Source organism: Macaca fascicularis, chromosome 9 (genome assembly GCF_037993035.2).
Source record: "Macaca fascicularis isolate 582-1 chromosome 9, T2T-MFA8v1.1".
Taxonomy (NCBI): domain Eukaryota; kingdom Metazoa; phylum Chordata; class Mammalia; order Primates; family Cercopithecidae; genus Macaca; species Macaca fascicularis.
In genome coordinates, this window is record NC_088383.1 from 104729788 (window position 1) to 104757145 (window position 27358).

Sequence of the window (27358 nt, forward strand, 5' to 3'; positions counted from 1 at the left end):
ATGCATAGGTCACATAGTTCTCGTGCCATGGTTTTCAGCTCCATCAGGTCATTTAAGGTCTTTTCTACACTGTTTATTCTAGTTAGCCATTTATCTAACCTTTTTTTCAAGATTTTTAGCTTCCTTGTGATGGGTTCAAACATGTTCCTTTAGTTCGGAGAAGTTTGTTATTACCTTCCTTCTGAAGCCTACTTCTGTCAACTCGTCAAAGTCATTCTCCGTCCGGCTTTGTTCCATTGCTGGCAAGGAGCTGCGATCCTTTGGAGAAGAGGTGCTCTGGTTTTTAGAATTTTCAGCTTTTCTGCTCTGGTTTCTCCCCATCTCTGTGGTTTTATCTACCTTTGGTCTTTGATGTTGGTGACCTACTGATGGGGTTTTGGTGTAGATGTCCTTTTTGTTGATGTTGATGCTATTCCTTTCTGTTTGTTAGTTTTCCTTTTAACAGTCAGGCCCCTCAGCTGCAGGTCTGTTGGAGTTTGTGGGAGGTCCACTCCAGACCCTGTTTGCCTGGGTATCACCAGCGGAGCCTGCAGAACAGCAAATATTGCAGAACAGCAAATATTGCTGCCTGATCCTTCCTCTGGAAGCTTTATCCCAAAGGGGGACCCACCTATATGAGGTGTCAGTCGGCCCCTACTAGGAGGTGTCTCCCAGTCAGGCTACACAGGGGTCAGGGACCCACCTGAGGGGGCAATCTCTGTTTTCAGAGCTCAAACACCATGCTGGGAGAACCACTGCTGTCTTCAGAGCTGTCAGGCAGGGACGTTTAAGTCTGCAGAAGTTGTCTGCTGCCTTTAGTTCAGCTAAGCCCTGCCCACAGAGGTGGAGTCTAGAGGCAGTAGGCCTTGCAGAGCTGCGGTGGGCTCCACCCAGTTCCAACTTCCAGGCCACTTCGTTTACCTACTCAAGCCTCAGCAATAGTGGATGCCCCTCTCCCAGCCAGGCTGCCACTTCGCAGTTTGATCTCAGACTGCTGCACTAGCAATGAACAGGGTCCGTGGGTATGGGACCTTCCAAGCCAGGCACAGGAGAGAATCTGCTTGTCTGCTGGTTGCTAAGACCTTGGGAAAAGCACAGTATTTGGGTGGGAGTATCCCATTTTCCAGGTACAATCTGTCACAGCTTCCCTTGGTTAGGAAAGGGAAATCCTCCAACTCCTTGCACTTCCCAGATGGAGGCGACACCCTGCCCTGCTTCAGCTCACCCTCTGTGGGCTGCACCCATTGTCCAACCAGTCCCAGTGAGATGAACCAGGTACCTCAATTGGAAATGCAGAAATCACCCATCTTCTTGGTGAATCACTCTGGGAGCTGCAGACCAGAGCTGTTCATTTTCAGTCATCTTGGAATGGATCTGTCCTCTGACTTGTTTGAGTAGTGTTTTGTAGTTCTCCTTGGAGAGCTCTTCCTGCTTTGGCTCTCAGCTTGACTGTTGTTGGTGTATGGAATGTTAGGGAGTTTTGTGCATTGATTTTGGATCCTGAGACTTTGCTGAAGTTGTTAATCAGCTTAAGGAGCTTTGGGGCTGAGGCCATGGGGTTTTCTAGATATAGGATCATGTTGTCTGCAAACAGGGATAGTTTGACTTCTTATCTTCCTATTTGGATGCCCTTTATTTCCTTCTGTTGCCTGATTGCCCTAGCCAGGACATCCAATACTATGTTAAATAGGAGTGGTGAGAGAGGACATCCTTGCCTTGTGCCAGTTTTCAAGGGGAATGCTTCCAGGTTTTGCCATTTACTATGATGTTGGCTGTGGGTTTGTCATAGATGGCTCTTATTATTTTGAGGGATGTTCCCTCAATACCTAATTTACAGGGAGTTTTTAACATGAAGGAGTGTTGAATTTTATAGAAATCCTTTTCTGCGTCTATTGAGATAATCATGTGATTTTTGTCTTTAATTCTGTTTACATGAGGAATCACATTTATCGATTTGCATATGGTGAACCAACCTTATATCACAGGGATAAAGGCTACTTGATTGTGGTGGATGAACTTTTTGATGTGCTCCTGGATTTGGTTTGCCAGTATTTTGTTGAGGATATTTGCATCCATGTTCATCAAGGATATTGGCATGAAGTTTTCTTTTTTTGTTGCATCTCTGCCAGGTTTTGGTATCAGGATGATGCTCGTAGGCCTCATAGAATGAGTTATGGTGAAGCCCCTCCTCCTCTATTCTGGGAATAATTTCAGCAAGAATGATACCAGGTCTTCATTTTTTACCTTGTAGAAAAATTGACATGGTAAGATAGCTTGGTAGACATGAAATCAGAAGTGGGGGAGTTAGTATGATTATCTTAGAGGAGGCATTCTTCATCACTGTAGGGGAAAAAAACTTTCAAGGAAATGGTGTACTTGAGTCCACAGGCCAAGGCACCTTCTTTCCCCAGAGCATGCTAGAGATACATTGACAGATTATTTTACTTGCCTTTTTTATTCTATGTAGATGACCCCATCCCCGCCATATTCACATATTACTTCTTCACTCGGGGTACAAAATTGAGTAGGACACTACTTTCTGAGTCATATGCTGGATTTGAGGAGACACTGAAGCCACAAGACTGAAAGAACTTTTAAAGTGTGGGTGATTTGGCTAAAAGCTACTCTCATCTATAATATATTCATCTTACTAGTTTTGCTCTCAGAGGAAATTCCTGTTTCCAAGGTAAAGGAACCTTTCTCTAACTCCTCCTACCTTCCTCCTCACTAAATGGGTACAGAAAATATGCTTGGAAAAAAACACAGGGGACCCTTATATTGCCATTCTGAAATATCAGTAGTATCTATCACATTTTGACAGGAACTAGATACTAATCAATTTATAAGATTGAGTTTTCATGTATCTAAAGTGCAGATACTCTGTGTTGATGGTTAAAGAGAAAGCCAGCTGGTTAGGTGTCAGATGATCTGTGACAGTGTTACCGTAGACATTTAATTGCATGACCACATCTTATCCAGATGGCATTTCTCACTTACACTGATACATAACCCCAGAGGGACAGAGGGGCAGATGTCAAATTTCCCTCAAAATAAAACTTTGAGTCCACCCAAAGTCTACCAAGTGAGGCTTTACAATTCTGCCCAAAGAGTACAGAAATTACATTGATCTGGCAAGAAAGAATAAATGGGAACCCAAAGGTAGCTGCTTGAGTTAATCAAGTTGGCGAGTGGTTAGCAGGGTGCTAGAGTGGGCAAAGTCAACATTAAACCACCAGTGCACAACTTCCTAAGTACCCAATGTTCACCTTCCCAGCTCCTAGTATCTTTGCCACTTTACTCTTAACTGGAAACCCTCTGTACATTTTTTCCTCTTTGACTCAAAGCCTTTAGAACTCTCGAGCTCAAGCAATCCCCTCCTGCCTTAGCCTCCTGAGTAGCTGGGACCACAAGCACACGCCACCACACCTGGATAACTTTTAAATTTTTTGTAGAGATAGGGTCTCTCCCTATGTTGCCCAAGTTAGTCTCGAACTCCTAGGCTTAAGTGATTCTTCTGCCTTGGCCTCCCAAAGCACTGGGGTTATGACCCACCATGCCTGGCCCCACATCTTGCTTTTCACATAATGAAATGTTTTGAAGACAGTTTGCATCAACATTCGTAGATCTAGCTCAGTCTTTTTCATGTCCGCATAGAATTATGTAGTATGAATGTAGTAGAATTTATATATCCAGACACCAGTTGATAGACCTTTAGTCATTTTTAGTCTTTTGCCATTACAAACAATACTGCACTGAATGTCGCGATCTATGCACCATTTTTTCACATATTCATAAGTAGCAGGTTACATTTCTAGAAGTAGAATTCTTCAGTCAAAGGATATATGTGCTTTACCCTTTGATAGATGTTACTCAATTGCCTCCCCGTCAAAGAGGTTCTACAAATTTTTACTCCTACCAACATACAAGAAGTATCTGTTTTCCCAAATCTTTGTCAACATGTCATTTCTTTACTGAATTTACAGTAAAATTCACTTTTTTAAGGTGTAAAGTTCTATGAATTTTGACAAATATGTAAAGTTATTTAACCACCACCACAATCAAAATCTAGAATATTTATATTATTTCCAAAAGCTCCTTTGTGGCCCTTTGTAGTCAATCCTCTGTCCCCATCCTGAGCCTTTGCCTACTGATCTAATTTCTGTTCTTAGTTTTGCCTTTTCCAGAATATCATATCAAAGAAAGCATGAAGTAAATAGCCTATTTGAGTCTGGTTTCTTTTACTTAGCATAATGCTTTTGAGATTCATGCATGTTGTTACATTTACCAGTAGTTTATTCTTTTTCTCTATTGCTGAGTAGAATTTCATTGTATGATTGTTCCCAATTTGTACACATTTGCCAGTTGATAGCATTTGGATTGTTTTGAGGTTTTGGCAATTATGAATAAAGCAGTTAGAAATATTTAGGTACGTATCTTTGTGTGGACATAGGTCTTTGCTTTTCTCAGGTAAATACCTCAGTGTGGGATTGCTCAATTTTATGGTGAGTTTACATTTAACTTTATAAGAAACTGCCAAACACTTTTTCAAAGTGGCTTTATTATTTTCCATCCCTAGCAGCAAGGCACAAGTGTTTCAGTTGCTCTGCATTCTTACCAACATTTCATATTGTCAATATTTTTAAAAATTTGGCCATTCTAATAAGTGTGTAGTGAATATTATGTATTTATCAAACTTTAAAAACGTTGCTATTCTGAAAATAATTTTTTTCATTTACATTTCTTTAATTAAGGGTAGTTAGAATACATTTAATATGTTGATAACACATATATTTCTTTTTCTTTGCTTTGCCTATTCATCTTCTTTGCCCATTTTTCTGTTAGGTGAGCTGATCATTTTCTTAATGATTTTTAAATGATGCTTATATGTTAGTGAATCCAACTATTTCATAATTGTTGCAAACATTTTTTTCTGTTTGTCATTTTTTACTTTGATTTGTTAACTTACAGAAATACAATTTACAAATTTTGAAGAGAAGAGGAGACTTTATTTCTTATAAAAGGTTACAGCCTGCATGATGGCCATTCTGACAGGTTGGGAAGTATAGCCTCCAGTCAGAAGCCAGAAACATATTTGGAGGGAGGGGCAAAGGGAACAAGAATTTACACAGAGCTGGTGGCCAAATATACATATTCAATAAGCTATAGAAGGAGTCATGAATATTTATGAAGGGAGAACCATCTGCATGTGTAATTGAGCCTTCTGCTTCTCCATATTCAGAAAATAGTGGTGATCTTAGAAGGAGTTTTTGGCCCTCTGACATCAAAAGGTGAAGCAGAGGATGTGAAAATACTAGCTACCTATTCTTCATAGACCGGCCAGGACCACCCCATGGTTAGTGATCTCTTATCAGGCAGAAAAGGTGGGGCAGCACCAGGGAGTCAGTCAATTGATATCAGTGGTGGAGCCTTTTGAAAGGGCTGGTTTCTGTTAGGCCCTTGAGAAGGAAAGCCTAATCCTAGTTAGCAAGGGAGAGGGTCTGAGCCCCTCTCACCCTCCATTCCATCTTGGCCGAGAATGCAGTTTTCAAGGTTTCTCTGGGGTCCCCTTGGCCAAAAGATGGTCTGGTCAGTCAGTTGGGGGGCTTAGAATTCTATTTTGTATAGCTTATAGCACACTTTTCTAAGTAATATTTGTATGTAACCTCTAGATTTTGTACCTCATTGGTGCAAAAATAAGGAGGTAGAAATGAGAGAGTTTATAAAGGCAAGGTATATGAGAGAAGACTATAAGGCTAGGCACCCTGGTTGAGTCAGTTCACCCTGCTTCCCAACACTAGAGATGCATGGCCAATACAGATTTTCTTGCTTTTTCTCACCATCTGCAAGTAACCAAGGCTTGTTGACAAATGCAGCTGCTTTGAGAAAGCATAGAGTCCCCAGGGCACGATTTTTCAATTTCAGATGTGGAAGAAGACTCGTTTAGTGGAAGCAATGTGCTTATTGCTGAGGCCATCAATACACCAGATTGTTACGCCTTTTGGCTGGGACACAGGGAATTCCTGTCTGCAGTGTCAGTGACATCACTTTGCCGGAAACAGCCTTCCTCCCTGCCAACCCTACACTTAAACATGGGATTCCACACTGACCACAAAGGCCTATTATGCTCAATGCAATCTATGGGCAAAAGAATTCAGGGGAGGCTAGAAGGGGTGGGGGGAAGAGAGAATAGATGGTTTGGTGGGAGGAAGTGAGAAGAATCAGGGAAGAGGACTCCTTTGCTTCCTCATTTCCCACACATAGAGCCTCTGTCAGCATTTGATTTTTGCGATCATTAACATTTTTAGAGTCAGGTACAACCAAGTGCAAAGTCAGTTATGTGAGTTATGTGCTGCTAATCTGAGAAGAGCATGTTGCCCAAGAACTGTGGGTGGGGAGCCTCAGGTTGGCTATATCTGATTTGCAGGAAGAGCTTGTTCTGCATCCCCACCCACATCTACACTATTTAGATATCACCAAATAGGCTCTCCCCACCCAAAACTGAGTCTCAAGGGGTCCACTCAGTATCAGCCAGGCTACATTGTTAAAATACATGCAATTGTTTTCTAACTAAGAAGCTGCGAACTGAGAATAATCAGCTAATTAAAAGTTCAAAGAGTGGAAATAAAATAGCATTAAAAAGAGCCAGTAACTTCCTCTGATGTCTGTGGTTCAAGAGATCAGTGGAACAGGACATGGATTATTTACTCCATTACCTTGTCTTTCTACCTTTCTTTTCATTCTCGCCCCCACGCCTTCCCTTCCTTCTTATTTCCTGGCTCTATTTTCTTGCCTGTGTCTCCCAAACCAATGTCCATCTTATTTTTCCTCCTTCTCTTTTACCTTTCCCTTTAACTAACTGGTTATCATTGAGGTCTTTAGGATCAAAGTTTGTCTTTAGCAGTTGTGTTTCTCTTGATGTTTGTGCCGACTTCTTTAAGTAAAATATAGGCAGGAAAAAGCCCACTAAATTAAACTGCTTTATCCTTGAATGTGACTCTGGATTGGTTAATTGGAGAAATATGGGGTGGGGGTAGAATAAGACCTTTCCTTTTAGATAGAATTTTGGACTAGTGCTTTTGCATTGAGTCAGCTGAGAAAGAATAAAACTGAAAAATTTCTATACATCTCTAATGCAGGATAATGATTTAAGGCATTGAAGTGGAATTGAGACACTTGGATCAAATCCCTGTTCTGCCATGTGTAAGGTGTATGACTTGGGCAAGTTCCTTAAGTTTCCTGAGAATCACAGTCTTAGCCTTTTGTCACTTAACTGTAAGCTTCTGACTGTCAGGGATCAGATTCATGATTTCAAAAGGTAGGACACTGGTGTGCTCAGTGAGAACAGTCCAGACAACCCTTCCAGTCAAATCCTCAATGTTGGTCACTTTTTATTTCTGGATAATGAGATTGGCTACCACATAGCAGTACTGGTAGCACAGCCCAGGCACTGTATGAGCCTCAGTCATGTATTGTAGGGTAGGGTGGTGGTTGAAAGCCTGGACCTTGAAGCCAGAATGCCCGTGTTTAATTCCTGGCCCCGTTACTGGTGGCAGCTATCTGGGCGAGCGTATCCATACAGGTCTACAGTGACCTCAATTCTTGCCTCCTCAGAAGAAAGAATTTGAGGGGCATAAAGTAGAAAAAGACTGAGTCAAGTTTCAGAGCAGGACTGGAAGTTTATTGAAAAGGCTTTAGAGCAGGAAAGAAAGGAAAGAACCCTTAGAAGAGATCCAAGTGGGCAACTTGGAGAACAAACACCGTGTTCAACTGTGATCCTAGGACTTTATAGGCTGCCATCTTGAGCCCTTTCCCTGTGATTCTTCCCTCAGGGTGGGCTGCCTGCACACACAGTGCCCTCCTTACCTTTGTGAATTGAGCATACAGTGTGTTTAGGAAGTTGTGTGCATGCTCATCTGAGGCTGTATTTCCTTTTCCGGTGGAGTGCTCCCGGCAAGTCATCTTCCTCCATTTGTCTCCTAATGTGCATGCCCAGGAAGTTGCTTCTCCCTGGTGCCTGAATTCAATGAACACTTTAATGTTACAACTGTGGATCAGCAGGAGATTTTCTGTCCCTGGCTCCAGCTACCAAATTACCATTTTTGGAGAGGCAATGTGATAATTGTCAAACCATCACCTGATATTTCTAGTGGGTAGGGGAGAAGAGCCATTTCCTGCCATGTCTGTCTAACTATCTGTAACAGCGCAACATTTACATCAGTGTAACTTTGGGAAGTTACTTAATCTCTCTGTGACTCAGTTTCCTCATCTGTAAACTAACGATAATTATAATAGTGACTGTGAGTGTGACTTTATTTGAAATATAGTAGGGTGTTCGGAGATGTAATTAAGCTAAGGATCTTGAGATGAAATCATCTTGAATTTAGGGTGGGCCCTAAATCTGATGACTGGTGTCCTTATAAGAGAAAGAAGAAGGAAACTTGACACACAGAACAACAGGGGAAAAGGCCATGTGAAGACAAAGGTGGAGATTGGAGTGATGCAGCCACAAGCAGAGGAATGCTAAGAAGCTGAAAAAGACAAGAAAGACATCCCTTCCAGAACCTTCAAAGGGAGCATGCCCCTTTAACTTTACCTTAACTTTACCTTAACTTTTGGACTTCAGGCCTCCAGAATTATGAAAGAATAAATTTCTGTTTGAAGCCAGCAAGTTCATGGTAACTTGTTGTGGCAGTCCTAAAAAACTGATACAGATTTTATAGAGAAGATGATAGTATTACATGCACCTTATAGGACTGTAGTGAAGGCTAAATTAATGGCTGCATTTAAAGTGCTAAGAGGAGAATCTGGAATACAGTAAGAAACCTTTAGTGTAGGCTATTATGTGTTGTTAGCTCATTGAAGCTTACATACCAACCCTATGAAGCAGATACTGTTGTGACTCCCATTCTGCACATGAGGAAATGGAGGCTTACAGAGACTAAGCAAAGGTAAGCTTGTCTGAACTCTGCTCTAACTTGAACCATCACCCAGAAGTCTGTGGAGTTGGACTCTCTGCTGATGGATCCTGATGATTGTTGGCTCAGTGACTGTTCCTGATGATGGTCCCTCAGAAAAGACTCTCCAGTGCTGAGCTATGAAGAAGTCTAGAAGGTATTGAGAAGGCTGTCTCATGTGATTATGTTTACTCCTCCTGGATGTGTCTGCCCAGACCTGGTTTTGGCACAAGCTCTGCTCTGATGGAGCCAGGCTCTGTCCACACTTGGCTGTGTGGCCTGACCTCATGTAGCCTCAGCACATCATTACCACAAGAGGCAGGGATGTGCCACCCTAAAAGGCCACACCCTCACTCTCCATTGGCTTCAACAGTCCCCAATGCTTCCTTCTTCACCCCTAAGTTGCTGAGCATGGGTTATACAAATGACATTAGAAGTAAGTCGCATCACTCAGAATAAGGCAAAGCCCTCACTAGTACCCTCAAGGACTTATGAGTAGGGCACCCCATTGTTCCTCTGACCAGTTCCTACTACTCTCCCCTCAGGGCCTTTCCATGTACAGTTCCAGTTTCTGTAAAGCTCTTGCCTCAGAGGTATGCAGGCTTTCTCCCTGCAATAGAAATCACCTTCTCAGGCCAGTCCTAATCACCACATCCTTCCTTTTTACTTTCCTTGATTTTTCTTCCTCCTCAGCACTTAAAATTATGTAATACACTGTAAATTTTACTTGTTTATCTTGCTTATTGTATTTTTCTCCAGACTAGAATATAAGCACCATGAGGACAGGGACATTTCTCATTTTGGGTTATTGCTGTAGCTCAGAGCCTAGGGCCTATCTAGTTCATAGTAACAATGTATTCAATAAGTAATTATTGAGTGACCAATTGAAGAAATGAATGAGGCATAGTCCCCTCTCCAACAACTATAGAACTCCCAAACTGAAATGGTTCAAACTATATCTAGAGGTAGCACATGAAGAGAGGACTACTGACATAACTGAGCTTTGTAGAGTGTGGGGGGAACATAGCTTCCAACTGAGCTTGATTTTGAAGGAGACAAAAAGACTTGGAGAATGAGGGGAATGGAATTACAAATGAAGGAAGTCCCATACTGAAAAAAATTCAGAGAATCCAAAATTCATTCATCCATCCATCCATCCATCCATCCATCCATCCATCCATCCATCCAACATGGGATATACCAATGAACAAGTCAGAAAAAAGTCCCTGCCCTAGGGAGCTTACATTCTAGTAGTCATAATGTCAGGAATTCTCATCTTGGACCCAAACAGATCTGTTGGTTGGAATGGTAAAATGAGAAGGGCTGAAATTTCTGAAGGGCTTGGAAGTCTAGGTAGACCAGTGTGGCTTTCATCTGGCACACAGCAGGCCATAGGTTCTTGATAAGGTAGAGTCTTAGGAATGTCAATTGTGGAAGATTTCTATAGCCACATGAAGGAGGGATTCTGATAGGGAAGAGAATTAGGAAGTGTGGGAGTCACCAGAAAGGGCCATTGTAGAAGATCAGATATGAGGTAAGGGTGACTGGAATCAGGGGATGTGGATATCATTGTAGAAGAAGGTGGGTCTAAGGGGCTTGGGATGAAATAACTGAGAAAAGATCTTCAAGCCCCTGAGTGTGAGAACAACCTACATATGTATCCTCAAGAAGAGCTCCCTGAAGGAGAAGGAGGAAGGTAGCAGGGGTGGTGTACAGACTTTGACTCTGGGAGTTGGAGGAATGACAAGGCCAGATTAGGACCAGTCTTCTGAGCTACAGTGATTGTTCCATCATTAGGCTATGTAAACACAGGAAGGACCACAACATTCCTTGGATGTTTGCTCACCAATGCTTGTCTACATTTGCTGTTTTGTTCTCTATATGACAAGAAAAGTTTAGTCCAGATGTGACCCATAACAAATTGGAAACAATTTGAATCTAGTCAGTCACATTGGATCTGCAAAGCAAAACTTGTTTTTGCCTGAAATCCACCACATCTGTCAACACCCTAAATCTATTTATTAATGGAGTAACATTTTAAAATGTTATATTTTTGTTATCACAGAGTAGCAATGCTGGGATTTCTCTGTACAACAGAATTTTGACTATGGACAAAATTAAATAATTCGTTTGTTTTGGAGACAGGGTCTCACTCTGTTGCCCAGGCTAGAGTGCAGTGGTGTGATCTTGGCTCACTACAACTTCAGTGTCCTAGGCTCAAGTGATCCTCCCACCTCAGCCTCCCAAATAGCTGGGACTACAGGCCTACAGGCACTTGCCACCACGCCTGGCTAATTTTTGTATTTTTTTTTTGTAGAGACAGATTTTCACCATGTTACCCCCCAGTCTCAAACTCCTGGACTCAAGCGATCCACCCACCTTTGCCTCCCAAAGAGCTGGGATTACAGGTGTGAGCCACTGCACCCTGCTGAAATTAAATAATTCTGATTTTCACCTTAGTATGATTGTAACTGGACATCATGATGGCTGTTTCTATAAGAATCAAAAGAACCTTTGCTTCCTTTGATTCGTATAAAAATCTTGAAGGCATTTTTCCTCTGACACAGCTAGTTGGCTTGAAATCAGCCTGTGTTTTTTCAAAGCTTGGGTTTCCTTCAGTTTTGTCTCTCTGTCAGGTGACGAGTTGAAGTTAATATTACCTTGCTGTCTCACTTTAAGCAGAAAATTCCTCTCCCTTGTCTCATCACATGAAAAGAAAAAAATGCAAAGGAAGTGGCAGTCTTAAATTCTCCAGTACAGTAAGCCAATTCAAAGGGAAAACAATGATAACACTTTGCCATTGGATATTTTTGGTAAAATCGTTTGTTGAAATTCTGTTTCAAAATACCATTTCACATTGTATGACAGAAACCACATTTCTGTTAGCCACAAGGCAAATTAAGGGCTTTTCAGGGGGAAGACAATCAATGTGAATTTTCCATAACAGAGCTTGACTGTGGCAGTCATGGGGTCTGAAAGCACTCTGGGGGTCCAAGAAGAAGGCGCAGTTATGTAAGTAATTCTATTTTTATGAGCACATCCAAGATATGTCAACCTGCACCACACCTCTAGCACCTCTTCTCTGGCACCACTTCTGAGATGACTCTCCTGCTTCCTGGATGTGATCAGGGCTTTTGAAAACTGGCTTTCATATAGTCCATGGAAGACAGCATTTTAATTACTGCTCTCTGGATAATGTAGTCAGTTACATGAAAAACAAACTTAACCATTGTGGGTTTTTTGGTAATAAAAACATTTGAAAAATCACTTATGGAAAATTCCTAAATTTTCTCTCTGACCTAAAAGTCTTTTTAGGATGAAAGGCTTCCATATATTCTGGTAACCTGGATATCATTGCAAAAGCTGGGAAAATGTGGAAAAGTGTATATCCAACTCCTCAGTGACAAGAAGTTAGTAAATATTCTCATTAGGAAAAGGAAGAAATAATTATAGTCACATCAAGTTGGTTCCCACCTCTGGGCTCTTGCAGTTTCTGTTCCTTCTCCCTCTTATGTTCTTCCTTCCTCTCCAAGCTGGTGTTTTCTCCTCAAATGTCACCTTCTAGGTCTGAGCTCAAATGTCATCTTCTGAGAGAGGCTTTTTTGACCCTCAGTCTGATACCTTTTCCTTCATTCCCAATTCTACTGCAAGTCACTCTATCACGTTCCTTGGTTTGAATTTCTTCTTAGCACGTATCATGACCTGATATGACCTATTTATGTGCTTCTTTTCTGGTTTATCTTTTTCCCTAACTAGAATGTAAATTCCAAAGAGCAGAGGCCTTATCAGTTTTTCTTTTTTTATTGTAGTAACTTGGATGCTAAGAATAGTGACTGAAATGGCCATGGAAGGAAAATGAGATAGCAAGGTTGTCATATTTACAAAAACAAAAGAAGTTAATAGATAGACCTTGTTGAATAGGTTGAGGGAGTAAAACATTCAAAATTTTATTATGGTAGAAACATTGGATGTCATCCCTTCCAGGCAGGACAATGTTTAAGGATGAAGAGAGAATGTTTTCTTTTTTCCCTAGACTTGCCCCAGAAGACTTCCTCCAGGGTCACATGGGCCATAATTAGGTGGCATACCCATTGTTAAACCAATCACTGGTGAGGGAATGAAATTACACAGACAAGTCCATCCCTGAGCTTGGGGGAAAGGCAAGCATCAGAACAAAATGGAGGTTCTTTTGGGAAGGGAGAAGTGGGAAAGTGCTGTATATTTCATCTGCTCTTCCTTGTTTGGAAGCAATAGATAATGATGTTGCTAAAACTTTTTCTCCTAAATTTTGCATTGCTTGGTCTGGTGGGTAAAGACTGCCTCAAGATTCTGGGGATTGAGGTGGATTGGAGACCCATACCTTAATCCAGGCTTAGAGTTGAATTAAGTTCAAGCTTCTGCTCAAGAGCTTCAGGGGGAGCTCCCATTTCAGTGCCTAGCCAGCTTCTACTGACAAAGGGGGAAAGAGAAAGAGGAGACCTGGGCTCCTCTTTTAGCTTTTTGATCCTACCCTCTGTCCTTAGAGAAGTATAAACTATTCTAGAGAACCCATCTCATTTCTGTATGCTTTTTAATTATGTTATCTTGTCCTTTCTTCCCAAAGCATAAGGAAAACATTTGGGGATAGTTTGGGGCGTTGAGAGAGGAGGAGGTTGAGTTGTCAAAATGGAGGGAATGGTGCAACCATTTCATTTCCTGTTTGCTTCCTCTATACAATCTGTTTACATCTGACCAAAGTAGCTTTTGCCCTTTTTTTGGAGAGGGAGTTTCATTCTGTCGCCACACTGGAGCACAGTGGTGTGATCTTGGCTCACAACAACCTCTGCCTCCTGGGTTCGAGTGATTCTCCTGCCTCAGCCTCCTGAGTAGCTGGGACTGCAGGTACACGCCACCACACCCATCTAATTTTTGGATTTTTAGTAGAGACGGGATTTCACCATGTTGGCCAGGATAGTCTTGATCTCTTGACCTCATGATCCACCTGCCTCGGCCTTCCAGAGTGGTGGAATTACGGGTGTGAGCCACGGCACCCGTTTTCGGTTTTTAATTTTTTTCAGACAGAGTCTTGTTCTGTCACCCAGGCTGGAGTGCAGTGGCGCGATCTCGGCTCACCGCAACCTCCACCTCCTGGGTTCAAGTGATTCTCCTGCCTCAGCCCCCTGAGTAGCTGGGATTACAGGCGCCCACCACCACGCCTGGCTAATTTTTGTATTTTTGATAGAGATGAGGTTTCACCATATTGACCTGGCTGGTCTCGAGCTGCTGGCCTTGAGATCCACCTGCCTTGGCCTCCCAAAGTGATAGGACTACAGGCGTGAGCCATGACGCCCAACCACTTTTGCCTTTATATAACTCTACTATTGGAGCCTTTTTAATGTCCCATGACAGAATGAGACTAAAGACAAAATAAATAAGATAATATGAATTCTGATCCAAAATGTTCAAGACTCCTCAGCCTCTATGCCATTACTAATTGCTTACTATATGCAAGGTCTAAATGCAAGGAGTATGTATGTCAAGCCAGGAAATGTCATGGAATAGTAGGATTTGTTGTTTGATGATGCATTCTTAATACTTTTTAACATCTTAAACATTTTGTGGTAGATTTCAAAAATGAGGAGGGCTATCCTTGTTTTTTGTTATTTGTTACTTGTACCTTGATAGATCTGTATGACCTGTTAAACAGCCAATTTGGGGCTCTTCTCACTCCTCATTCCATATCTGATCACTGACCTAGTTTTGTCCTTGCCACAGCCACTAACTCAGTCTTGGCCTTTGTCAAAGTACAAACAAATCCTTTTGTTCTTGAATTATTTCCCAATTACTTTGTAAGTGCCTCATTGATAAAAAAGATTGGCTTTTAATCTGTCTCTGATATCTCCAGGTAGCCATTACAAGACTAGACAGAAAGGGGAGGAAAATCAGTGTTTTTGATTTCTTGTTGGTATTTTTTTTTCTGCTTTTGGTTTTAGAGTCTAACGTGAAGACATTTTGCTCCAAGAATATCCTAGCCATCCTTGGCTTCTCCTCTATCATAGCTGTGATAGCTTTGCTTGCTGTGGGACTGACTCAGAACAAAGCATTGCCAGAAAACATTAAGGTAAGTCAAATATGTGTGTGTGTTTGTGTGTATGTAAGAGGGGATCTGGGTGGGACAGGGGGAAGAGGGTTAAGGTATGTAGAGCATAGGGGAGGAGTTGAGGTTCTAACAGCCCAGGAACAAGTCAATTTCCACTGGATTAGGCAAGTAAAATGGAAATAGATGCTCATTCTGGAAGAGTAAATGCCTTGAATCAATTAGTGGTGGGAAGATAACTGCCTTTATGATTGTTTAGCAAACTCATTAAATTGATACTCTGGCAGAGATTAATGCTTTATTCAGCTCATCCAGATCTGTGTAATACTATGCCAAGATTCTATATTCTAGTATATTTCCACTTCTTCATCATGGGTGAATCACAATACTGCACTCTGTTCTTTTTACTTCATTATTATCACTATCACCAAAACAATACGTTTATTATACAGCTCTGTATAAAGTACTATGGAAGTCAGAGATTGTGGAGAAGACATGTATCTTATCTCCAGTATAGTAAAGAATCAACAAAATCAATAAAAGCAAATCAGAAAACATATGTGTATCAAGTATAGTCATTTGAAATGAATTCATGGATAGGCAGATTTCTTGTGATATTTCTACATTTGAACAACTAGTTACTATCATTAAAGATCATTAGGCTCATTAACTTTAATGTATTTCTGTTTTCTTTCCAGTTCATCAAAGTAAAATTTCAGACATGAATATCTCACAAGTACTTTGTAATATGGTCATTAAATTTTTTAATCTGTTAATTAAAAAGCATGTGGTAAATAAAAATTTATATTATAGATATACCATTTTACACTTTCACTGAAATTACAGTAAACAAATATATAAGGGCCCAGATGACACCAATATACTAATAAGCATGTATGTATATGTGGGCAGTAATATATCCAAAAGTTAACTTGACCATGGAGGCCTGGGAATACACATGTAGAAGTATATTCTCTTGTATTTGAAGATGTTGAACTGGGAGCCTGGAAGGATGGTTGCATATGCCAGGCCTCTGAAACTTTTGCCATCCACCCAAATCACTGTATAGCAGAGGCGTGGGTGTCACACTGGCATCTTTTTGTCAAGTTCAACCCAGTGGTGCTGTGTACAGCAGTCCCTTTGTCAAGACAGAAAGCTGATACTATCTCATTGTTAAGGGTCGCTTGCCTTTTAATATTGAGTGATGTTGTTTCCTTGGCAAAACTTCACTCACAGTTGAAGTCTCATGACATCTTGGTTCCATTATTTGTTTACCAGTTCCAGAAATACATGATTGCCTTCTTAATTTGACCTTTTTACATGTTCAGTATTGCATCATTGGAGAGGGAGACGCCTAGCAGGCAAAATCCATGACAAACTTGAGTTATGTTCCCAAGAATATGTGTGGTCATGGATGACCTTCCCTCATTCACAGTGGTCTCCTTCAAGTCTGTTGTACTTCTGCATTGTTATGTGGGCCTGGCAAAATGGAACAAGGTCTTTGGCGTTCTTTAAATAAAAGAGAGGAGTATTGAAGAGCAGTCATTGGCATCTGAAGTGAATCTTTTTAATAATATCACTGATTTATTTTATATAAAGATAGTTTTATATATGCAAACTAGTCATTTGTTGAGGTTACATAATTTTAGTAAGATTCCTGGCATATATTGGGGGCAAAATATTTCAGAAACTTGTATTCTGGTGATGGCTTTAAACCAGATGTGCTGTCCAATTTGATAGCCACTAGCCACATTCAGCTCTTTACACTTAAGTCAATTAAAATTATATAAAATAAAAAATTCTGTCCCTGTGTTGCACTAGCCACATTTCAAGTGCTCAATAGCCACACATAGCTGGTGGCTACTGTATTGGACAATACAGATATAGAATATTTCCATTGCTGTAGAAAGTTCTACTAGGCATTGTCACTTTAAAGCATACTCTTGAATGATAACTCTGAAGTCGTTCAAAACCAAGTTTAATGAATAAGGTGTATGATAAAACATTTTATAAAATCTAGAATAAGAAACAAAAAAACTTTTTTTCTTGCATGGTTTGTACACTAGTACCAAGATCATCCCAAATATCATGGGCTACTAAACTGGTTTGAGTAGTTTATTGAAATAAATATATTTGCTTCCAAAAATGACCATTTAAAAGATAACACTTATTTGGATATTTGTACTGATACATGTGTTTTTTTTGTTTGTTTGCTTTTTGTTTGAGTTTTTGTTGTTGTTGTTGTTGTTGTTGTTGTTGTTGTTTTTGAGACGGAGTCTCACTCTGTTGCCCAGGCTCGAGTGCAGTGACACAATCTCAGTTCACTGCAAGCTCCGCCTCCCGGGTTCACGCCATTCTCCTGCCTCAGCCTCCCGTGTACTGGGACTACAGGTACCTGCTACCATGCTCGGCTAAGTTTTTGCATTTTTAGTAGAGATGGGGTTTCACCGTGTTAACCAGGATGGTCTTGACCTCCTGACCTTGTGATCCACCCGCCTCAGCCTCCCAAAGTGCTGGGATTACAGGCGTGAGCCCCCGTGCCTGGCCGATACATGTGTTTTAAGAACACACAATGACATGACTTTCTGACCATACCTAATTCAGCAGTTCTTCATTCATTTTTTATAAATTTATGCATTGACAATTATTTATTACACCCCAGCCTGGCTGACAGAATAAGAGTCTGTCTCAAAAAAAGTAAAATAAAAAATATTCATTGTCTGTGTTAGGCACTGGGCTACACAATAAAGAAAGCCAGTATATAGATGTGACTGAGCTTACCATCTGGGGACGCAAACGTATTTAATAACACAAATTATTAATTGTAATTGTGATAAATTGCCACCAAATGAAAGTTTTGGGATCAGGCAAGTCTCCCCTGAAAAAATGATATTAGAATGATATCTGAGAAATGATTAGAAGTTAGCTGGGAAAGACATAGGTAAAGGGTAGTCCAGGCAGGGCCGAGCGCAGTGGCTCACGCCTGTAATCCCAGCAGTTTGGCAGGCCAAGGTTGGCAGATTGCCTGAGCTCAGGAGTTTGAGACCATCCTGGGCAACATGGTGAAACCCCATCTCTACTAAAATACAAAAAATTAGCTGGGTGTGGTGGCACGTACTTGTCATCCCAGCTAGTTGGGAGGCTGAGGCACGAGAATCGCTTGAGCCCCAGAGGCGGAGGTTGCAGTGAGCCAAGATCACGCTACTGCACTCTAGCTTGGGCTACAGAGTTAGACTCCATCTCAAAACAACAACAACAACAACAAAAAAAGTATTCAAGGCAGAAGGAAAGCGGATGCAAGAGTCCTGAAACAGGAAGGAGTTGGGTATCTCCTAGGAACTAGTTGGAGAGCAGGAGTGGGCCACGTGTTATATAAAGATGGGGAGGTAGGTGGTGCAGGCCCTGCAAGACAGGTTGAGGATTTCAGTTTTAATCCTAAGAGTAGTGGGAAGCTAGTGGTATGATCAGATTTGTTTTTGCAAAGATCACTCTGATTTCAATGAATTAGAGGGGGGTGAGATGTAGGAGGATACCAGGAGGAGGCCACAAGAAAAATTTGGAAGGACGGGGAGGCTTTGGGTATAATTTTTGAAGAATTGTTTTGAATATTGGAAAGCCAATGGGAAATGTCAAGAAAGCAGTTGGATAATCAGATTTGGACCTTTCTTTTCTGAGCAAATGTCTACTGCCGTGCTCAACAAAAATATAAAACAAGCCAAATTTTAAATTTTCAAAGAGCCACATTTTAGAAAGTAGAATAAAAGAGGTGAAAGTAATTTTAATAATATATTTTATGTAGCCTAATGTATCCAAAATATTATTTCAACATTTCATCAAAATAAAGAATTGTTGGCTGGGTGTGTTGGCTCACGCTTGTAATCCCAGCACTTTGGGAGGCTGAGGCGGGTGGATCACCAAGTCAGGAGTTCAAGACCAGCCTGGCCAACATAGTGAAATCCTGTCTCTACTAAAAATACAAAAAACATTAGCTGGGCGTGGTGGTGGGCACCTGTAGTCCCAGCTACTTGGGAGGCTGAGGCAGGAGAATCACTTGAACCTGGGAGGCAAAGGTTGCAGTGAGCCTAGATCACGCCACTACAGTCCAGCCTGGGTGACACAGCAAGACTCTGTCTCAAAAAAAAAAAAAAAAAATGTTTTTTTGTTTGTTTGTTTGTTTTTTGAGACAGAGGAGTTTCACTCTGTAGCCCAGGCTGAAGTGCAGTGGTGCGATCTCGGCTTACAACAACTTCCGCCTCCCAGGTTCAAGCAATTCTCCTGCCTCAGCCTCCTGAGTAGCTGGGACTACAGGCGCATGCCACAACACCCAGTTAATTTTTGTATTTAGTAGAGATGGGGGTTTCACCATGTTGGCCAGGATGATCTCGATCTCTTGACCTCTTGATCCGTCCACCTCGGCCTCCCAGAGTGTTGGGATTACAGGCGTGAGTCACCACCATGCCCAGCCAAAAAAAAATTGTTAATGAGATACATTCTTTTTTCATACTATCTTCAAATTTTAACTTATGGTGTATCTCAATTCCAACTAGTCACATTTCAAGTGCTCAATTGCCAGCTATTTGTTACCCTGGTTAGATAGCACAGGCCTAGATTAAAGCTATGTCTCTGATGGCATTGATTGACTGAAGTCTTAGAAATGGATGAGGTCATCTAGGAAGGGGTTATAAAATGAGAAGAGAGTCAAGGTCCAAGTCCTGAGAATCTCTATCATTTAAAGTAGGGGTCCCCAACCCCCAGGCCATGGACCAGTACAGCAGGAGGTAAGCAGCAGGTGAGCAAGCAAAGCTTCATCTGTATTTACAGTTGCTCCCCATCTCCTACTTTACTGTCTGAGCTCCATCTCCTGTCAGATCAGTGGCAGCATTAGATTCTCATAGGACCGCAAACCCTATTGTAAACTGCACGTATGTAGGATCGGGATTGCGTGCTCCTTGTGAGAATCTAATGCCGGATGATCTGTCACTGTCTCCCATCAACCCCATATGGGACTGTCTAGTTGCAGGAAAACAAGCTCAGGGATCCTATTGATTCTACATTATGGTGAGTTGTATAATTATTTCATTATATGTTACAATGTAATAAAAATAGAAATAAAGTGCACAATAAGTGTAATGCACTTGAATCATCCCGAAACCATTGCCCCCTTCTCTCCACCTCTGGGTCTGTGGAAAAATTGTCCTCTGAGAAACTGGTCCCTGGTGCCATAAAGGTTGGGGATCACTGATTTAAAGGGTGAATAGGGAAGGAATTCCTCCTAAAACATAATGATAATATTATTTAGTGCTTTGCAGTTATAAATCATTTCCACATGCATTTCCATTTTTTCTTCCCATGAATGCTGTGAAGAATGGAAGGTTATCTCCCTTTTGTTTTTTTTTTGAGACGGAGTTTTGCTCTTGTTGCCCAGGCTGGAGCTCAGTGGTGCGATCTCGGCTCACCACAATCTCTGCCTCCTGGGTTCAAGCGATTCTCCTACCTCAGCCTCCCGAGTAGCTAGGATTATAGGCGTGTGCCACTATGCTCGGCTAATTTTTGTATTTTTAGTAGAGACGGGGTTTCTCCATGTTGGTCAGGCTGGTCTTGAATTCCTGACCTCAGTTGATCCGCCCGCCTCGGCCTCCCGAAGTGCTGGGATTACAGGCGTGAGCCACGGTGCCCAGCCATCCCCGTTTCATTATTTATTTATTTATTTATAAATTATATTTTAGGTTATAGGGTACATGTGCACAATGTGCAGGTTTGTTGCATATGTATACATGTGCCATGTTGGTGTGCTGCACCCATTAACTCGTCATTTACATTAGGTGTATCTCCTAATGCTATCCCTCCCTCCTCTCCCGACCCCACCACAGGCCCCGGTGTGTGGTGTTCCCTACCCTGTGTCCAAGTGTTCTCATTGTTCAGTTGCCACCTATGAGTGAGAACATGCGGTGTTTGGTTTTCTGTCCTTGCGGTAGTTTGCTCAGAATGATGGTTTCCAGCTTTATCCATGTCCCTACAAAGGACATGAACTCCTCTATTTTATGACTGCATAGTATTCCATGTTGTAAATGTGCCACATTTTCTTAATCCAGTCTATCATTGATGGACATTTGGGTTGGTTCCAAGTCTTTGCTATTGTGAATAGTGCCGCAATAAACATACGTGTGCATGTGTCTTTATAGCAGCATGATTTATAATCCTTTGGCTATATACCCAGTAATGGCCATCCCCATTTTATAGATAACAAAATCAAAGCCTTAGATGTTCTCTTACCCAAGGCAGAGGGGGAGCTAAAACTAGAATTCAGTTTTCTGATCCAAAGACTAATGTTCTTTTCATTTGTCTTAATGAGTTTTTCCAAACAACACATCCTATTAACAGAAATTGCATGCAGGATGTTTATTTTGGGAAGTGATTCCAAGGAAACAAGGAAGAAGGGAAAGAGAGGAGCAAATTACCATGTTGGGCAACTGAGGCTTGATCCTCCCAGGGACCCTCTGAAGAGCTGTGGAGAGTGAACTTTAGAATTGTCTGCCCTGGGCATTTATCCCCTGGTTCTCATCACCTGTTGGTCAAGGGTTGCTCCCATCCGGTGTTGAGTCCCTGTCACTTCCAGGTTTGCACGTGTGTCAGAGGGGCCATGTGGGTACCACAGGTGACAACCTAGGCAGCAGGAGAGAAGCTCCTGGGCAAAAATAGAGAGATAAGGAGATACTGCTGGGGCTGGAGTAAAAAGTTGGCCAAGATGTAAAATGGCCACAGGAAGTATCTGAAGTATCATTGCACCTCCTGCTTTTTGTGGAGGTGAGGGTTCTTTGTACACATAATTTTAATACAATAGAGATATATTCATACAGAGACAGTGCTGTGGAAGCCCAGAGAAAGAAGCCGCTAGTTGTGCCTGATTACATGGAGACTTCACAGAGAAGGTAGCCTTGGAGCTGAGTCTTGAGTACTATGGCTTGAATGTTTGATCCCTCCAAAACTCATGTTGAAACTTAATCCCCAGTATAATAGTATTAAGAGGCAGGGCCTTTAAGAGGTGGTGGATCATGAGGGCTCTGACCTTATGAATGGATTAATCCATTCATGGATAAATGGATTGAGTTATCACAAGGGTGGGTTAGTTAGCATTAGGGATCAGCAGCTCAGTATGGTTAGATTGTTGAATATGGGGGCAGGAAGGAGTGGTGGAAGAGGAGGTCCAAGTCTGAACTTAGTATTTCTGGCTTAAAAGTGGGCATCTCATCCATTAAACTGCAGTGGTGTTCAAGCTTGGATCCATATTAGAAACACCTGGGGAGCTTTTCAAAAATATGGCTGGGCCCCATCTCAGGTCAATTAAACCATCTTTGGAGGTTAAAGTTAAATAAAAATTATTCAAAATATTGTAGATCACTGGGCGCGGTGGCCCATGCCTGTAATCCCAGCACTTTGGGAGGCTGAGGCGGGCAAATCACTTGAGGTCAGGAGTTCAAGACCAGCCTGGCCAATATGGTGAAACCCATGTCTTTAGTAAAAATACAAAAATTAGCCGGGCGTGTTGTCAGGTGCCTGTAATCCCAGCTACTCAGGAGGCTGAGGCAGGAGAATCACTTGAACCTAGGAGGCAGAGGTTGCAGTGAGCCGAGATCACACCACTGCACTCCAGCCTGGGCGACAGAGCGAGACTCTGTCTCAAAAAACGAAACAAAATGAAACAAAAAAGCCCAGGGACTGATAATGTTTTAAAATCTTCCATGTGATTCTAATGAGTAGTTTTTATTGAAGACCACTGCTTTGAAGGGTTTCATACAAGGAAATGATGCCGAGATTTGTGTTCCCAAGATTCTTTTTGGCTGCAGAGCAGATTAGAGGAGGAGAGACCAGTCAGCATGCTCCTGCCATGGTCTAGGCAAGGCAGGTGAGGCCAGAATTAAGGCATTGTCTGTGGGGTGAGGGGAGGGGATAATGTGAAAGACACTTGGGTTGACCAGATCTTCGTGACAAAATTCCTTTGAGGACCTTTTAAAATTAAGATGGAACAGGTACCTTGGGACAGTAAATGCTGAGAGAAAAACTCCGAATGCCTCCGTTTAAAGACAGTGGTGGCCACAAGCCTCTCTTGGTGCAACTTCATACATAGAAAGACTTTCAGCTGTCCTGTACTCACTTCCTCTTTAATTTGTTATCCCTGTCCTCTTGCAGGGATCATTATTCTGCCTGCCTAGAGTACAACACAACATGGGCCATGGACTCACAGTGCCTTGGATTTGAATCTTCGCTCTGCTCTTAGGGTCACAGGAGTTAACGTCTCTAAGCCTTAGTTTCTCCACTTGTATGATGCAGCTGATGATTCTTCTCTTGTAAGATTACTGTGAGAATTCAGTGAAATAAAGTACATGCAAATGTGAGTGCAGAGCAGAAGGCCTGCCCGCTGCAGACACTCAGTGATTGATAACTCATGTCTTATCATTTTTGCAGCTTACCTGCCTTAGTGACAAATTGACAGTTATCTTTATTTTATTCCCACTGTTCCCCATTTGATTTGCCCTTGTGTAGTCCATTTCAGGTCAGCCCACCCCTGCTGATGATCCAGTCTTGTCATCTTCCTGCCTGACCTAGTTTGGGTTCAGCCCTGCTGGGGAGGTGGTGGCCTCATGCCTGGGCCACATGTGGCATAACACAGCAAGAACTCTTTATTGTTCTGATATGTTTACTTGCCCAGCTACCTAAAAGGTTATAAGCACATTGAGGACAGGGAATGGATTTCATTTGTCTTTGTGTGCATTTTATTTATTCATTGACTCCATTCATCCATTTAACAAATAGTCATTGAACATCAACTCTATTGTAGGCCCTGGCATATATTAGTGAGCAAGATGGGCAAAGTTATTATACCCTTGTTGAACTTATAGTCTAATGAGGGAGATAATCATTAATCAAATAATCATAAAATAAATGTTAAATTACAGCCAGCACAACTGATTTGGATAGTTGCTCCAGAAAAATTTGCTGACTGAATAGAGTAAGCACCTTGAACAGATAAAACTGCTCCCTCCTTGTATGTGAAGAGCCCAGGACCAGCCTAGTAGCCAGGCAATGTCAGTGTGGGAAAGAGACCTCTGTCTCAGAGTTCTCTAGAGATCCTAGTTGCCCACTCTTACCCTCAGAGACTTCTCAGTTTGAACCTCCAGAGTGCAGGGCCTCAGAAGCTACATGTGTTAGCAGGCATCCTGGGGAATTCTCATGCCACTGAAGTCTATGAACCACTGCCTGTGAGACACAATGATAACTTAAAAAAACAAAACAAAACAAAACAAAATATAGCCTTAATGAACTGAAGAGCCATTAGCTGTACCCAAGGCTTCCCCTGGGAAAGCACCTTTGTTCTGGTGGACCTAGGTGGGGAGGTAGCTTTGACGTCTGCTTGGTTCCCCACTTCCTTGTCTACTCATCACTGAACAGTGGCAGTTAGTGATTGTCAGATATTCCTTTTAGCACAAACATTCCACATTTTGGCACACACTGAGTCTCTGTCACACAAGCACCAGACTGACCCAATACCAAACAACTACCCTTCATTAAACGCTGCCTCTTCTGTGAATGCAGGCTTGGGGACCAGACCACTTTGATTTTAATTCCAGATATGCTACTTTCCTAGTTGAGACTTTGGGCAAAAAAATTCTCTCTATGCCTCCCCTTCTGTGTAAAAGCAAGATAGTAATAGTACCTACTTAGAAGATGGTTGTGAGAATTAAATGGAATAATACAAGTGACTTAATTGTCAGAGTGATGAGCACATCAGAGGTCCTCAATGGAGACTACCTGCTTTAATGAAGAGATGTCCTGTGGAAGGCCCTTAGCTATTAGTGTGTCATGGTCACTGAACCAGTACTCTGCAGGATTTCCAACTTCTGTTAAAGGGTAATGACCTTTCTTCATGCATCTGCTTTATAAAAGTGCTGTTCTTAGTTAAAGCATTTGTGATTTTATCTTTTTATGGAGACTTTGGAAAGATTTGCTCTGATTTCCAACCTCAAATACTTTTGGAAAATATTTGTATTCTTTTTACTCTATTGGATTTTAATGTGTGTTTTAAAAAGCAACATCTGCAGATAGATGGTGGTTGCACAACAATGTGAATATCCTTAATACCATAAACCTGCACTTAAAAATAGTTACATGGTAACTTTTATGTTATGTATGTTTTACAGCAATTTAAAAATAAAATAATAACAGAACTGTGGTTTGTATTAAAGATCTAGTAACTCTAATTAAAGAAAAAGGAAAGGAAGAAAATGGTCTCTAAATGTTTATAGGCCCTGCTAGCATCTCTGCTGTCTGGTTTGTTTATAGAGTACTAGAGTCTTACTCAAAATTACAAGCTTTGTATATAAACCCAAGCTCACTGAGACAGACTGATGAGGCTGCTGAAGTTACCATTAAAGCTACAGGAACTTTTAAGAAAGTTTTTGAAGACACACTGCGTCTGAAGGGACCATGAGAAGTTAATGATCACACTTGTCTGTGTTACCAGATGTCTTAGTCTGTTTTGTGTGGCTGTAACAGAATGCGACAAACTTGGTAATTTATCAATATAAAGAACAGAAATTAATTTTCTCACAGTTCTGGAGGCCATGAAGCCCAAGATCAAGGTGCTGGCAGGCTTGGTGTCTGGTAAGGGCCTGGTCTCTGCTTCCAAGATGATGCCTTGAACTCTGCATCCTCTGGAGGGAGGAATGCTGTTCCTCACATGGCAAAAGAGTAGGAGATAGCAAACTCACTCCCCAAACCCCATTTAACTGTGGCATTAATCCATTTAAGAGGGCAGAGCGCTTGAATACCTAAATACCTCCCACTAGGGCTCACCTCCTGATGCTGATGCATTGGTGATGAAGTTTTCAACACATGAGTTTTGGAGGGGAAAACAGTCAAACCATAGCATCTGTCTTATGGGCTTTTTGGGGAAGGTGTAGGACAACTCCAATGGTACTACTTTATATTAGACAATGAAAATTAAACTCTTTTAGGGCTGGAAGGAATTTAGGAACCATCCAGTTCCAACCCCCTCATTTATCCATTTGATTCAATAATTATCTGTTGAATTCTTTCTTTGTGCCTAATGTATAGTAGGATATACTGTCATGGATGCTGTATATACTGTGGTAAACAAAGTAGACCTGCCCTCATGTAGCTTACAAGCTAATAAGAAAGATAGATATTAATCAAATAGCTGCATAAATTATACCATGTAACCAGTACTGTCTTTAGAGGGAAAATACAGGCATTCTGATCAGGAGGGTAGGATCTAAACTCAGGAGGTCATAGAAGGCTGAGATGTCAAATGAAGGGCTTTCTGGGTAAAGGCCCTGGAGCAGAAGCCATGAGACCTATGGGCAACTGCAAGCAGGCCAGTTCCACCATTTTCTGAATGAGAAGAGGGTGAAATATTCTACTTCTGTGGAGCCAGGAAGCAGGCTGACTGATGCTCTAGTTTCTCTTTCTTTCTGCTTCTAAAGAGACTTACCCAGAAGACTGGAAGTATATGACATTTGTGTAGGTAGAATTGTTTCCATCCTAAGGAGAGATCTGCCCTACTTCTATGTGGCCTCCAGTCTCAGTGAGCTTAGGGTCTGTTGCGCCTACATTTCCAGGTCTTCACCAAGGCCCCTGCATTGGTGTTTCTATGAACCAAGCAAGGTCACTTCTACTGTTCCTCTTTCTGGACCACCACTTCTGTTCATGCAACCTAGCTCATGAAGATCATAACCGACCTTCATTCGGTTATGATCTTCGTGAGCTAGGTTGATCATGCATTATGTGCATAATCAAAAGCCAGCTTAGAACAAAATTGTATGCACAGTAAAATTACAACTGTATAAAAATAATATACAACTTTAAAAATTTTAAAATTTAAATTATTTTTAGACTCATGGGGCACATGCACAGATTTGTTTCATGGGTATATTGCATGATGCTGAGGTTTGGGCTTCTAATGATCCTGTCACCCAAGTAGTGAACATAGAACCTGATAGGTAGTTTTTCAACCTTTGACCTCCTCCCTACCTCCCCTCTTTCGGAATCCCCAATGTTTATTGTTCCCGTCTTTGTGTTCATGTGTAACCAACGTTTAGCTTCCACTTATAAGAATATACAGTATTTGGTTTTCTGTTCCTGTGTTAATTCGCCTAGGGTAATGGCCTCCAGCTGCATTTATGTTGCTGCAAAGGACATGATTTCATTCTTTTTTATGGCTGTATAGTATTCCATGGTGCATATGTACCATGTTTCCTTTATACAATTCATCATTGATGGACTCCTGAGTTGATTCCATGTCTTTGCTATTATGAATAGTACCATGATAAAT

General features: G+C 41.6%; 1 protein-coding gene and 1 long non-coding RNA gene across 10 annotated transcripts in view; one reads left to right on the forward strand and one right to left on the reverse strand.

The window, feature by feature from the left end:
- ENTPD1 (ectonucleoside triphosphate diphosphohydrolase 1) overlaps positions 1-27358 on the forward strand; it is a 206512-nt gene that overhangs the window by 118596 nt on the left and 60558 nt on the right. For all 9 annotated transcript variants that reach the window (XM_074002284.1, XM_045362158.2, XM_045362157.2 and 6 more), the window contains one exon: positions 14906-15033. In XM_074002284.1, coding sequence (XP_073858385.1) covers positions 14906-15033 — 128 coding nt within the window. The remainder of the gene's footprint in view (positions 1-14905; positions 15034-27358) is intronic.
- LOC135964914 (uncharacterized) lies at positions 21597-24267 on the reverse strand. Its single transcript, XR_010577651.2, has 3 exons — positions 24156-24267; positions 23250-23363; positions 21597-21694 (listed from the first exon to the last, which is right to left on the reverse strand). It is a non-coding gene; the product is annotated as an uncharacterized lncRNA (long non-coding RNA).